This window comes from Leptopilina boulardi, unplaced genomic scaffold (assembly GCF_019393585.1).
Source record: "Leptopilina boulardi isolate dan_hultmark-lab unplaced genomic scaffold, ZJU_Lbou_2.1 LbouV2_112, whole genome shotgun sequence".
Taxonomy (NCBI): Eukaryota; Metazoa; Arthropoda; class Insecta; order Hymenoptera; family Figitidae; genus Leptopilina; species Leptopilina boulardi.
This window is the reverse complement of record NW_026137655.1, coordinates 3,164,933-3,178,639: the sequence shown is the minus strand read 5'-3', so window position 1 is coordinate 3,178,639 and position 13,707 is coordinate 3,164,933. Positions and strand designations below refer to the sequence as shown.

General features: G+C 26.7%; 3 protein-coding genes across 4 annotated transcripts in view; 2 read left to right on the top strand and 1 right to left on the bottom strand.

Moving 5' to 3' along the window:
* The first annotated feature begins 34 nt into the window (after positions 1 to 34).
* On the top strand, positions 35 to 1,135 carry LOC127281205 (U3 small nucleolar ribonucleoprotein protein IMP3). The gene is made up of 4 exons (XM_051304808.1): positions 35 to 234; positions 394 to 708; positions 810 to 882; positions 989 to 1,135. The coding sequence occupies exons 1-4, from the start codon at positions 98 to 100 to the stop codon at positions 1,010 to 1,012; spliced, it is 549 nt and encodes a 182-aa protein (XP_051160765.1). The 5' UTR covers positions 35 to 97; the 3' UTR covers positions 1,013 to 1,135.
* Positions 1,136 to 1,241: 106 nt separating this feature from the next.
* On the top strand, positions 1,242 to 2,356 carry LOC127281214 (HIG1 domain family member 2A, mitochondrial-like). Its single transcript, XM_051304818.1, has 2 exons — positions 1,242 to 1,491; positions 1,731 to 2,356. The coding sequence occupies exons 1-2, from the start codon at positions 1,326 to 1,328 to the stop codon at positions 1,916 to 1,918; spliced, it is 354 nt and encodes a 117-aa protein (XP_051160775.1). The 5' UTR covers positions 1,242 to 1,325; the 3' UTR covers positions 1,919 to 2,356.
* The window catches only part of LOC127281189 (rhotekin-like), a 35,871-nt gene continuing 24,322 nt past the window's right edge, over positions 2,159 to 13,707 (bottom strand). For both annotated transcript variants that reach the window (XM_051304790.1, XM_051304798.1), the window contains 7 exons: positions 5,136 to 5,308; positions 4,776 to 4,985; positions 4,513 to 4,692; positions 4,342 to 4,436; positions 4,052 to 4,266; positions 3,667 to 3,934; positions 2,159 to 3,416 (listed from right to left, as the gene is read on the bottom strand). In XM_051304790.1, the coding sequence (XP_051160747.1) occupies positions 3,262 to 3,416; positions 3,667 to 3,934; positions 4,052 to 4,266; positions 4,342 to 4,436; positions 4,513 to 4,692; positions 4,776 to 4,985; positions 5,136 to 5,308 (1,296 nt within the window). In that variant the 3' untranslated portion in view covers positions 2,159 to 3,261. The remainder of the gene's footprint in view (positions 3,417 to 3,666; positions 3,935 to 4,051; positions 4,267 to 4,341; positions 4,437 to 4,512; positions 4,693 to 4,775; positions 4,986 to 5,135; positions 5,309 to 13,707) is intronic.

Below are 13,707 nucleotides of genomic sequence, written 5' to 3'. Positions count from 1 at the left end.
ACTATCGCAATTTCAAAAGCGATTCCAACAACAATCGATACTTCACTTGGTCACATTGTTGACTTGTCTTAACAATTCTTTAATTAATTTAGTCAAAATGGTCCGAAAATTAAAGTATCACGAACAAAAATTATTAAAGAAGGTCGATTTTATTTCATGGAAAGCTGATAATAATTTACACGAAGTGAAAATCTTGAAACGTTATCGTATTCAAAAGCGTAGTGATTACACGACGTAAGTACATAACCTATAAAACTTAAGTAATATATTTACCATTTTTATAATTGTTATTAATTATTAATACAGATAATAATAGTATATTAATTATTATAATTAATCAGTTTATTATTATATATTAATTATCTAATAGATTAATTCACTATTACATTACAGATATAATCAATTAGCACGTGAAATTCGCGAAGTTGGTAAAAAAATTAAAGAAATTGATCAAGATCATCCTTTTCGTTCCGAACAAAGTGCTATATTACTTGAAAAATTATACATGATGGGCCTAATTCCTACAAAATGGGACTTATCACTATGTCAGAAAGTAAATGCCAGTTCGTTTTGTCGACGACGATTACCAGTTTTAATGGTTCGAAATAAAATGAGTGAAAATTTAAAAATGGCAGTACAATTAATTGAACAAGGACATGTACGAGTTGGTGCTGAAGTAGTTAAGGATCCAGCATTTCTTGTAACGAGGTAATTTCTGTTTTTTGTTTCCTAAGATTTAATATTGGTTTGCTTTCTAATAATAAAATTTTACTGAGATTAACATTTTAATTTGGAACATTTATTTAAAGAAATTTGGAGGACTTTGTAACATGGGTCGATACATCAGCAATTAAGAAACATATAATGGCATATAATAATGCTGTAAGTAATAAAAAGTTTCTTTTGATTACTTTCTATATAAAAAAATTGTATGAAATTTGATACTTGTTTTTTGGATAAAGATTACTGAATTGAATTTCTTTTACAGAGAGACGATTTCGATGCCATGTAATAATTCAAAAGATTCTTAAGAAACTAATAGGATTAATATTGTATATAAAAGTTGTTTTTATACGTGAAGTAAGTTAGAAGTAATTTCTAATTTTTTAAAATAAAAAAATTAATTTACAGATAATTACTTAAATTTTGTTTTTTTTATTAACAACATGAGAAAAAGTAGATTCCTCTTTGATCTACAATTTTGTTTCCTTTCCTCACCGAAACGGCGTGTTTTGTATAAAAATAAAACAAACTATAAAACGTGCAGTATTCAGTATACGATTCGAATGAATTATCAAAATTAAAGAATTAAAGAATAAATATATATGAAAATGTCGAATACGGAAAAAACTAATGTAGCTGAATGGATTCCTAAAGTGACCCCTAAAATTGATCAAGCTGATTACAGTTTTCTCTATGAAGAGAATACTCATGAAACTCCCTATGAAAAGTTAGTTCGCAAGTGTAAAGAAACTCCAACAGTACCAATTGGTAAATATATATTTTTTTTTATTAAAAAATTATTAATCTTAAGTAAATTTATTTTTATATTTTTCTATCGTGTTAAGGTATATAATGTTTTGTGATTTAATATTGCGTGCGAAAAAAGGCTAAACATAACCTATCATAATAAACAAAAATAGAAATAATCTTATATAGCTAAATAACGCAATTTATTTAACTATAATACTTTATAAGAAAAGTGTAATAGATTTTAATTTTATCTTCAGGTATTTTGGCAACGATAGGAGCACTGACATACGGTGTTATTCAATTAAAAAGAGGCAATAGTCGACAGCAACAATATGCTATGCGTGCTAGAGTTACTTTCCAAGGATTCACGCTTCTTGCTATTGTATATAGTATGTATATTCAAGGTAAAAAATCATTGAACAAAGTGAATGAAAGGAAATCTTAAAAATATTCATGCCGATTTTGATAATTAACGAAAAATAGTTGTATATATAAATAGGTCATTAAGCCGTTTTATTAATTTTTATGATCTTTATTATACAAAACAACTTGATAAAAGTTTACGTTTGTATGTGAATAAAAATAAGAACTAGAAACTGTAAAATAGAAATCATTTTACTGAACACTAAATAATATATAAGAAAATCTATTTTCGAAAATCAATCAAATGAAAATCAACAGAGTATATATTTTCTAATTGGGTTTATTGATATTTATTTCGTATCATAAATCACAATAAATTGAATTTCAAATAAATTTTCAAAAAAAAGAGTATGAATATTCGCATAATATTGACACTTTATAAATTGTATCATTCTAAGCAAAGTTTTACATATATTATCGCTGAGAAATACATTAAATTGTGTCTGTATCATAAACTCAATATGTGCTAATTACTGACTCAATAAATTCATTAACAAAAATCGTAATTCACAGCAGTGATACCATTAAAAAAAATATTACACTTAGCAATAATATTCTACACTTTTCTTTAATATTCATGGTAATCGTAACGTGAAAAGAAATAAAGAAATATCGACCTAAAAAATAAGAGCAGGGGGTCATGGAATGCAAACCGTAATAAAAATTATTGCTCGCTTCTTAAATTTTTATTCACGTCATAAAAATACTCGAAAAACTCAATTTATTACGTATTCACAAAAAAAAAAAAATTTCTAATTCATTTAATTATTGAAAACCAAATTAATTGGTTAATTTTCGGCAAAAAGTAAAATAAAATTGCCTCACCGAATTCAAAAAAAAAAGCCATTTTTTCCATGCAAGCTCATAAAAATCAAACTTCTGGAAAATTAATTACGTTTACATTGTTAAATACATGATCATATTAAACATATAATCTCAATATTGTAAACGATTTTTTTCACCTGCAAAAATTTTCTTAACGCAAATAAACCTAATTTATTCGCATTAAGTTTTTTACAAAACACAAAATTAAATAAATTTTTTTTACATGACATTTTATAACTAAAAAAAAAACCTTGAGTATGTTCGGGCAATGCCATAATTATTGCTATTTTTTTGAGTGTCTTTTTCACTTCTTTTTTGTTTTCTTTTCTTTTATACATTTCTTTTCAATCAGTCTTTTCAAGTCGAGTAGTAGACTATGAAGATAATCAAGTCTCTTTGTCGGAAACTCCTACGCAAAATACAATATATAATTGTCCAGCAAGTCGTCCTGGTTTCTTGTTCCACAAGAACAGATAATTGCTACAAAAAAAAGTCTCTTGGAGACTTTTTTTTAAAATATATTGATATTGGTAAATTTTATCAACCTAATCGTGACTTTTGTTGGAGAATGGCCATAAGAGTTTCGAGTTTTCGTGTTCCACTGGTACTATGGGAACGCAATCTCAGTGTTGATGAATTTGATGATAATCCGAAGATTTCCTGCACCGTTGGTCGCGAAGAGGTATAATCAGATTCTGAAATATTTAAATTTAGTACTTATTTTATATTTTCAAATTTTTTTTAATTTTCTCCACGCTTTCTTTTTGAAAACATTTCTACGCTAAAAAAAACTTAATGAAAATTTGTGACAGAAAATTGTTATGAACAGCATAAGACAAAAATCAATGAATTATAATTAATTTTATAAAGTTTAAATTACTTATCAAGTAAACATAAATAAAATTTTTAAAACATATATATTTTAGAAAAAGAAAAACCACAAACCAATTAAAGGTGTCTCATCGTACAATGATCCTTGCCTCTTATTTCCTATAAATGAATTTCTAGCAGTATCGACACAAGGTACATTTTGCAGAGATTCGGCAGCATGTTTCCATCTAAGATGATCCTTGACGTGAGTATTTAATTGTCTCAGCCATTTTTGAGCCTCTTCACTCGAATCTAATTTAATTGTTGTTGTCTTCTCAGCGCCATCGATAGTGTTAATAATGCGTAATTCTTTCGAAGATTTTGATGGTTGAATAGAAGTTTCCTGAAAAATTAATTTGTCTTTCAGTTTTAAATTATTTAAAATTAAGCAGGAAATTAATTGAAATTTAATTGAATTTAAATTTTGTCAAAAATATAATTAAATAAAAATTATATTCACTCTATTAACAGTGATGACATGAGCAGGACTTTGATCTTCTTCAGCTAATTTTCTCGATTCCCAGGTTTGTATTTCGAATCCCTGTAGACGAGCCCAACAATTTCGGCCATTCAAATTAATATTTCCTGTACATATTTCCTTGCTCACACAGTCTGGTTGAGCGGCCAGACGACAGCAAAAATGTCCAAACAGAGGTAGAGCGTGATTTTTATTTTCTATAATAAAACATAAAATAAGTAAACTATAAAATAAGAAGAAAGAAAAACTGAACTTGAAATTAAATAATTTACCTAAATTGTTAATGACCAAATCGTGGGTATGAATATTATCATCTGTGTCGTCCAACGTTAACCTTGCAGATGCCATTAATTCAAATTGTGGTCCCCTGAAATAATCATTATTAATTTTCTTCTTTGGTTATTATATGAAAAAAAATAATTTGTACATTTGATGTAACTCACATTTTTCCCGAGTTAAGTTCATCACGAAGGGAAGCAGCCAATTTTTTACCAACGGTTTTTGAAATCGAGGAATGAATTGTTCTTTTGATTCTTCGCGGTGTACTCGCAATACTCATATCTTCCTGAAGTATATGACTGTAGATCTCAAGTGTCAATTGAAAATCTGCTGGCACGTTATTACTGTAAAAGAGAGAATAATTTTTTAAAAATAATTTTAAAAAAATTGTCTATTAATTTCTTTTTTTCTAATAAAATATACTTACAATACTAGTACATCTGGAAAGCTGATATCAGTAAGAACACGATCAACGGGCCAAAGAAGTGCAGTGTCGTGAATTTCGGTGCCGATGCGAGCCAAACAGAAGACGGCAAATCGTCTATAGTCACCTCGATTTTTAAAATGATCCGAATCTCTCCACATGAGAGGTACCCTTAGATCCGAAAACGAGACTCTTGCAGTACTAACGGGTAAGCTATCAAAAAATAAATAATTTTTTATTTTTCTTAAAAATATTGAAATTAAAAATTACTAAAGAAGAAATTAATCATTAAAATAATTTAAATAATTAATTTAATTAATTCTTGTGGAACATAACAATTTTATTTCTTGCAGGATGATTTACCTTGATTTGCGTCGTTGTAATTCAGCCATATATGCGGACATCCTTTCGTTAGATGTCAAAAGTGCTTTGGCAGCTTCCAAAGATTGCGCACGATGTCGTGAAGCTGCCAAAAGTCTCGTGGATCCTTCTCGCATTTTGATCTCCACTTCGATCTTCTGCTCGAGGTCATACTCCTGAAACAAAAAAAAAATAAAATAAATGAAAACTTTGAACAACAAACATTACTACCGAGAATTATCTCGTCAGAATTGACAAATATTGACATTCTTAAAAAATAAGCGTCACATAATAATGGCTTAAGGTCAAATATTTTTCAAGTTTAATAAAAAGGAAGAATTACAAATTTCAAAATACTTGGGGGAAAAATAACACAAGTTTTTCTTTATTTGGCCATTTCATTAATTGTTTAACATCTTTAAGACCTTTTTTTAAAAACGTTTTTTATTAATTATTAATAATTATTTAAAATCCCCAAAGTCGTAGTCTTAAAAATTCGTATTGAAAATAGTAAAAAAGAAAAAAATTAATAAATTGAATTAAAATTTAATTAGGAAAATTTGTTTTTCCTTTTCAATAAAATAGAAATGGCAAAATGTAAAGAACCGAAATAATTATCGTAATGATGTTAATTTTCTCACTGTTTGATTCAGAGTATCTGCTAGAAGTCGCATCACGATTCAAAAATAGTAACGATGACTAATACTTTTCGAGAAGAAATTTTATTTTTCCCCACGCGCAATTATTGTAATTAAATCACATTATTTTTATAATTAATCTATAATTATAATTTTTAAACGTAAAAAAATATTCACTAAAATCATTAAAACTCATTAAGATAATAAATCAATTTCTTTCAATTGTAAATATCACACTTATAATTGTTCATAATATTTTATAATAATATAATAATTTACAAACAAGAATATAAAATAAAAAAATAGAGTAAATAATGAGATTAAAAAAATATCTAGAAAATAGAGTATTTTTGTTTAATTTAATTTCAATAAAGCAAAACAATGAAGAAAGAAACTATTTATTTAATAACTTTGGACAGCACAAAAAAGACTTAATTTACTCAACATGCCACGAACGACTGAAAAGAAACTTAGCAGTAAATGTACAGCTCAACAACTCATATTGAATAATGCCAAGAAAGAGGGGAATTTACTTTATTCATTTTCATAATCATAAGTGTGACTTTTCCAATTTGTACGATAAATGAATTTGTTTATTAATCATTCGTGATACTGCTTTCTAAAAACAAAGATAATTTATATATATAAATCACCAAAAGAGTGTCTTTGAAAGCAGTTAACGAAAATTAACTACTTAAATTTAAAAAATAATTTAATGAATTAAAAAATTAATTAAATAAAAATAAAACTAATAAATGAAAAGCGGGTTGTAAAATTTAATTTGAATTCTGAATCAGGGTTAAGATAACGTTGATCCCATATATTTTTTTATCAAAGAGAATCACAATTCACAGGAAGTTGGTAGTTTCCTGTCTTGAAAGAAGATAACGTTTAAATCTTTCGAGTTTAGTAGAATTTCGTCCTAATTGCAAAATCTTTTAACTATAATGTTAAATCAGCGAAATTGTCTCTAATGATGACGCGCACTAATTGTCAATTTGAATTTATCACACGTTTTGATTTTTCACTGAAACTGAGAAAAATAAATAATTTATTTATAAAAAGCAAAACTCGAAATTAAAATTATTTTTCATTAATAATTAATTTCGCCAATTATATCTTGATTTTGAATTTCGTTCACTGGAATTTCATTTCAATTTTAGTGCAGGCAAACAAAAATTATTGGTATCGCCATAAAAAAAAGGCAAACAAGTTTTGTGGTTTTACCGCGAATAAAGGTTTCTTTCATATGTAGAGAAAATTTCAATTTTACGTTCTCCCTTCGTAATAAAGAATATCGTAACTCGAGAAAGGTAATAACAAAATTTATCGAGCGTAATAAACTAATATCGCCTACTATAACAATAGGAAACAGGATCAAAGAATAATCTTAGATCAAATTTCAAATCGCTTCGTTACATTTAAATGAGAATTTAAATATGAAAAAAAAATTTTACTATCAATATTTATCGTGAAAATTATATCAAGTATACACATAATACAACAGTCAATCAATCAATTGAATAATAATCGGAATATTGATTAAAAAAAGTGAATACATAATCCTCTGAATTATGGAAATTGGTAAGATAAATAATAAACAAACAAATAAACTTGAAAAAAGTGAAAATAAAATATATTGAATATTAAAATGAATAATGTGAAGAAGAATGATGCAAATTTTTGAAGAAAATAAAAATATGATGAATCATTGCTGTAGATATGAATGCGGGAAATTTTTTTTTTTAACGTCAGTGTTATAATGTATATAATAGCTAGATTGGAGCAGATGCAAGATCCTTATACATACAGGAAGGAAACCCGACGGACGCTAAAACATTATCCACAAGGACTTTTTGTAACAGTGAAATTTAGTATGAGAGCTCGTGCGCGCTTGATAGACGAGAGAGATAAATGGTTCATCACATGCATTTGAAAGAAAGACGGATGTGTTGAGTGCCATTAAAAAAAGACCCACTGCACGTATTATACACAATCTTTTTCAAAATTTACTTCCTTCATTAAAAATAAATAAAAAAAAAAATTAAATAATTAATTTTTTTTTATTAAATAAAAATTAAATTAATTTTTTTATTTAAACAAAATTAAATTTCGAATTATTGACACTTATAATTGAAAAAAATTAAATTTCTTATTTAAATAAATTTTGCCATATCAAGGAAAGGGAAAAAATATTTATAGTAAATTCAACTTCTCTCACATAAAACGTTATCTTAAAAGGTATGAACTTTCCGTTTCGGAATTATCATATTATTGATTCCTTTTCACAATGAAATTAACTTTCAAGAAATTATGTTAATATAATGTGATTCTCCGCGGTTCGGTTCTCAATTTCCATGTCGTAACCGCAGCACAGTAATTACGTTACTCTGCGGGAGTGCATTTACGCATACACTTATAACACAGGTCTGGACTCATGAGGCATAAACTATAAAACACGTGCTTCGCCACACCGTTGAACTTATTTTTTTTTTACTCTCAAAAAACATTAATGCTACATTACTTCTTTGATATCAAATTTGATTACAGGATAATTTTGAAAATAATAATTATTTTTTTTATTATTAGATATCAAAATTTCATTTTTTCCAAAAATAATAAAAATTATTTATCGATAGTTAATGTTGCCTTAGATGTAATTTTTTTTTATTGAGAGTGAGATAAAGAAATAAAATAATTAAGGATTCGGTGTGAGGCTTTAAGCCCACATCCTGGCCAATCTTCGATACGAATACTAAACGTGTCATCAGGTTGAAAAAGGAAGGTGACCAAGAATTTCATGTTATATGTACTATTCTAAACGTAAATATGGTCTCAATGCCACAAACTCGAGCTATAAATAAAGCCTTGAAATTCTAGAATTAAATTCGAAAAAGGTCAAACTAAAATCGAATTTAAAATATTCTATTTTTGCATACAGAAAACTATTAATTTTCGAATTGTTTCAATCAAATTTTGACAAAAACCAAAGTTTTGTTACTTCAACTAAAAATACAAAAATTTTATTAATTTTCCAATTGTCTCAACCAAATTTTGACAAATTCAACCAGATCCCAAAATTTTATTGGTCCAGAAATATTTTAGTGGCTTAAAAATCTTTTAAGGAACATGATTTTTTTAAAAAGCGAACTCTTTTTTTTTTGGACATTGCAGTAGGATCAAAGGCTCAAAAAAAGGGGAAAAAAGAGCACTTGAAGCTTGTTCCAAGTACTCGTTAGATTCTCGTAAGTATTTTGGATAGATTTGCTTTCCAACATCTGGATATAGAAGCCGCGAGAGTAACTATATATATATATATATATTGGCAAAGGTAAAAGTAGATGAGAGAAGCTATATGAGATGCACACGATAGTTTGCAAACGGGAGGATTTCTCTTCTCGCGCTAAAGTCGACTTTGCAATACGATGTTCCATACCGCCGCTATATGCTTGAATCTAATTCGAGAGTTCGTCGACCAGATGAACTTCACGCATAATCCACCCTACACCGTTCGTTACGTTATGTTTGCCAGAGAGTGCAAGACACAAATATTGTAATGCACCTTCTCAAATAAATAAATAATTTCCTCAAAATTTCATTTAATAATTTTTTTTCTTTAAATGAAAAAAATTTATTCAACTCCAATAAATCGATAACTAAATATTTATTTAAACCAAATTCATTCGACTTCTTCCAAAAAAATATTTCCTCTTTTAATATATTAATATTCGTTTCTTTATATTATTCAAATTTGGCGAAATTATTTATAAATTTTATTTTATATCATTTTTGTTGCATATAGATGAAGAATCTGTTAATTTGCTTCTGTCCTGCACATGAAAACTATAAATAAATCAACATAAGTTGTACACATATATGCATAAGAGTATACTATAGTCGCCACTTTACGTATATATACAAAAATATAAAAACAAAATCAGACTTCCTAAATATTTAAACCTTTGACAATTATTTTTATGGGTTTTTATTAATATTAATAATTTATATTTCTAATTATTATTATCATTACTATTATTTTTTTTTATAAATGCAAAAAATTTCCGTATAATGCATTTTTCTTCCGTGTAACAGAAACCATAAAACGAAGCTTTTAATAAAATTAAAACTTAGTTATGAAACCTCCTCTATATTTATGTTAAATCCTTCTTATCTAAATAAAAAAAATTGCATATTTAAGAATATTTTCAAGTTTATAAAAATCATAAATGTTTCGGAATGTATATTTGATACGAAAAAAAAAAACAAAATCGAAATGTTGAAAAAACAATTTCGAGAGCCGAATTTTTCATCAGAAAATTTATAATTTTAGAATAGAAATGTCAAAAAAATGACAACAAAAGAGATTTTGGTTAAACCTGAGCAGGACAATTGGCCGTATATAAATATCAATCATGAATATCTGGTAGAAAGTGCTTGGCAAAAATTTAATCGAAAATGTCTAACTCCGATTATACCTCTCGGTAAATATTTTTGAAAATTTAGTTAATTTACAACAAATTAAAAAAATTTTTTGATTACGAAATTTAATCTATACGTTAATTAACTAATTTTAATCCCTTTCAGCGTTATTGATTGTAAAAAAAATTATTTTTATTTTTATTTTCACTACAGGTATTCTAGCAACTACAGGTGTATTTTTTTACGGTCTTTGTTCCAGTGATAAAATGAAACAACAATATTGTATGCGAGCTCGTGTAATTTGTCAATTTATAACATTAAGTGCTCTCGTTGGTTCGTTATACCGTAAAAAAAAAGAATCGAATTAAATCGACAAACAGTTAACCTATTTAAATCTGCTATTTTTACAAAAAAAATCTGATCAAATAATTAAACTCGAAAAAATATCGACAAACTTTAAATTATATTGTAAGGATTATAATTAAATAATTTAAATCTCAATTTTTATAAATAAATATTAAATAAATTATATGTAAACAAAAAATTTTTTTTTTAAATTTACATTAAAATTAAAATATAAAATAACGTTTTTTTATCATTAATATTAACAAATTAACAGATCTAACTATTAATTAAATTTTTATTACCGTCATACTCTGAAAAGCACAATAGCGTGTGCGACAATATAATAACTGATAAACACAATGGCTAGTTAATTAAAGGTGAGCAATAAAACATAAATACATGTCGAAGATTAACTGCAAAACTTCATTTTTTCATTCCACATATATTTACAACAACAAAAATATAAAAAAAATAAGTTTTAAAGAAAATCATTTTTTGCGAAATTAATGCAAATTTATGAAAATTGGAGTAATTGACAATAATTAATAATAGTGCGGTAATTTTAATAATAATAATAATAATAATAATAATAATAATAATAATAATAATAAATAAATAAATAAATATATTCATAACTTATTTGTAACTTTTAAAGAAATTTCGAAAATCTGATTGAAAAAAAAGAAATTGTTTTGAAAGGTACTGCAATTAGGATGCCGAAAATTGGACCGTAAGATGAGTTTTCGCGTGACTTCTATTTATGGCAACGCGTAGGAAGAAGGCCCCTCTTATCTCCCCTGGACCCTGAATCACTAAAATGTTGACATTTCGAAGAAAGACGCGGAAACGTACGTTCTGATTAGGTGAAAATTTTATGATTTTCTAACGAACATGACGCTAGAAAATAAAAATTTTAAATACTAAAAAATAATTTCTAATTGTCCATTTTGAAGATTTTAATTATTTTGTTGAAAAAATATCTCGTTTAATATTAAAATAAATCAGACCTAGAGATATAAAAAAAAAATACAAAACTAAAAAAAATGAATTAAAAAAAAAAAAAGAAAATATATCAAAATACCTTCTTTGCTGGCCTCGACACTATCAAATTGGTCATTCTTTCCTCAAGATTTGTATTTCCCATTCCCAGCACGCAAAAAACATTCAGTCACGATGTTTCAAGTTAGAATTTAGATATATTCTCTCTACCGGTTAAATAATATTCTCACGGCACACACACACACAGTCTATGAATTTATATATTTAATTTGAATACGCAAAAAAAAAAAAAATATTCAAACATTTTTTCTAGTTTAAAAAAATACTTTTATTCAGATAAAAATATATTTTGCAAAGAAAGATAATTTTATTTTATACTAAATTTTTTTAAATTGCATAAAGTTAAACGTTGCAAGGTAAAAACACCCCCGTAAGCGATGGTTTGTAAACCTGGACTGACACTGAAGCCGCGGGGGTGGCCATGCCGGTTCGTGACTGCGAACTATATACAAGAAGGGAGTTGTGAGGCGCCATGGAATATCGACCCATTTTAATACACACACACACACCCCACGCTATAGAATTTTCCCATCCCTTTTATGAATTTATACACTTTATCCCCTTGAAATGATCATCATCATCGAGTAAAAATCAACAAAAGCAAAATTAAATACTTCCCCTCTATATTGATAAACCATCAAATTTTTCATAAGAATATAGATTACAAAAACAAGTTTCAATATTAAATAAATAGTCAATTTTTACTTGGATTTATAAAAAAGAGGTGTTTTAAAAATATCTTTTTACTTTCACTAAATAATATTTTTGTCACTTCCTGAAGCTTTTTTTTTCTCGAGATCCTCTCACTGTTTTCCCGCGAGTCGTACAAAAATAGTTTTTTCAGTATATATCTTTTTCTTTTTTTTATTTACAGTCTGTGTATAGTCTGCTCAACTAATAAAAAAGTTTTTTATAAATCCAGAGAGAAAAAAAGAAAAAAAAAACAAGAATTATTTTTGATCTTCATTTGATATAGAGTAATTTGTATAAACTAAGGAAGGTACTGACATGAAAGTAGTACAAGGACGTCTTCTCCTTTTTTTGACCTGAACCTTGAATGCTTGCAATAATCTGAGAGAAGAGAATAAAGGTACCCTCTCATTTGCCGAGTCGTTGCAATTCGATAAATAAGAAAATAAGTGGTCAATAAATGTTGATGAACGGTGAAATCTCGTTATCACTTCATTTTTTTTTTTAAATTTTTATAAAACAAGACACAAAAGCAAATTAATTTTTTAGAATATAAATATGTAAATGAAGACAAAAAAGCATGTGCGGTTATAAATAAACATCAAAAATGGCCTAAATATGAAATGGTCTGCAAGCACTTTTCGGAACATTGAAGATTATAAACAGAAAATGAGGTCAAAGAAAACATACATGATAAGTATTTGGTTCACTGGAATATCCACTAAATTGATCACTATCGAGTGATTAAAAGCGATTTTATTTTTGGTATACCAAAATCCTCTTTTCCTATCCGATCTACTAAAAGACAGCTTTAATTGTCAAAGAAATCTATATTGAACAGCTGAAATCGTTCAGGAAAAAGAAAAAAAATTAGAGAGTTTCATTTTTCTAATTATAATTCTAGTAAAAACTATTCTATATTCAGTTTTTGAGTTACTAAAAAAAATTATTATTGTTGTGTTATTCTAAAAAACGTCTTTTGTTTGACTACAATTAAACTATAATCCTGCATTGTCATATATTTATTAATTGATAAAACTAGAATAATTAAATTTTCTCTGATTAAATTATAATTGATATCAAAGAATATAAATCGATATATAAATGTGTCACCAGTATTGTCATTCACACTAATTATAATTTCTCCACTTTTGTTCAACAAATGTATTTTTAGAATGAAACAGTTTACTTCTGCGTCAATATAATGACCTCAATTAATCAAGCCACCACTTTGTTAAAAGCAGCTTCTACCGCAACAATTATATTTAACGTTTTCTAATTTTAACTTTTATATATTTAAAAAAAAAAAAAAATCAATATATGGAATAATTTTTGAGAAAATTGTGTATTTGATAAAGTTGGTAGACATACTAATGATAAAGAAATGTTGAGTTGTAGACAGTACATGTGTGTAATTACTTATA

Bases quoted from the DNA above. Each gene is read 5' to 3' on its own strand.
- LOC127281214 (XM_051304818.1), top strand. From the start codon at position 1,326: ATGAAAATGTCGAATACGGAAAAAACTAATGTAGCTGAATGGATTCCT. The intron at 1,492-1,730 runs GTAAATATATAT...TTTTATCTTCAG, and splicing joins AACTCCAACAGTACCAATTG to GTATTTTGGCAACGATAGGA.
- LOC127281205 (XM_051304808.1), top strand. From the start codon at position 98: ATGGTCCGAAAATTAAAGTATCACGAACAAAAATTATTAAAGAAGGTC. The intron at 235-393 runs GTAAGTACATAA...ATTACATTACAG, and splicing joins AAGCGTAGTGATTACACGAC to ATATAATCAATTAGCACGTG. The intron at 883-988 runs GTAAGTAATAAA...TTTCTTTTACAG, and splicing joins TAATGGCATATAATAATGCT to AGAGACGATTTCGATGCCAT.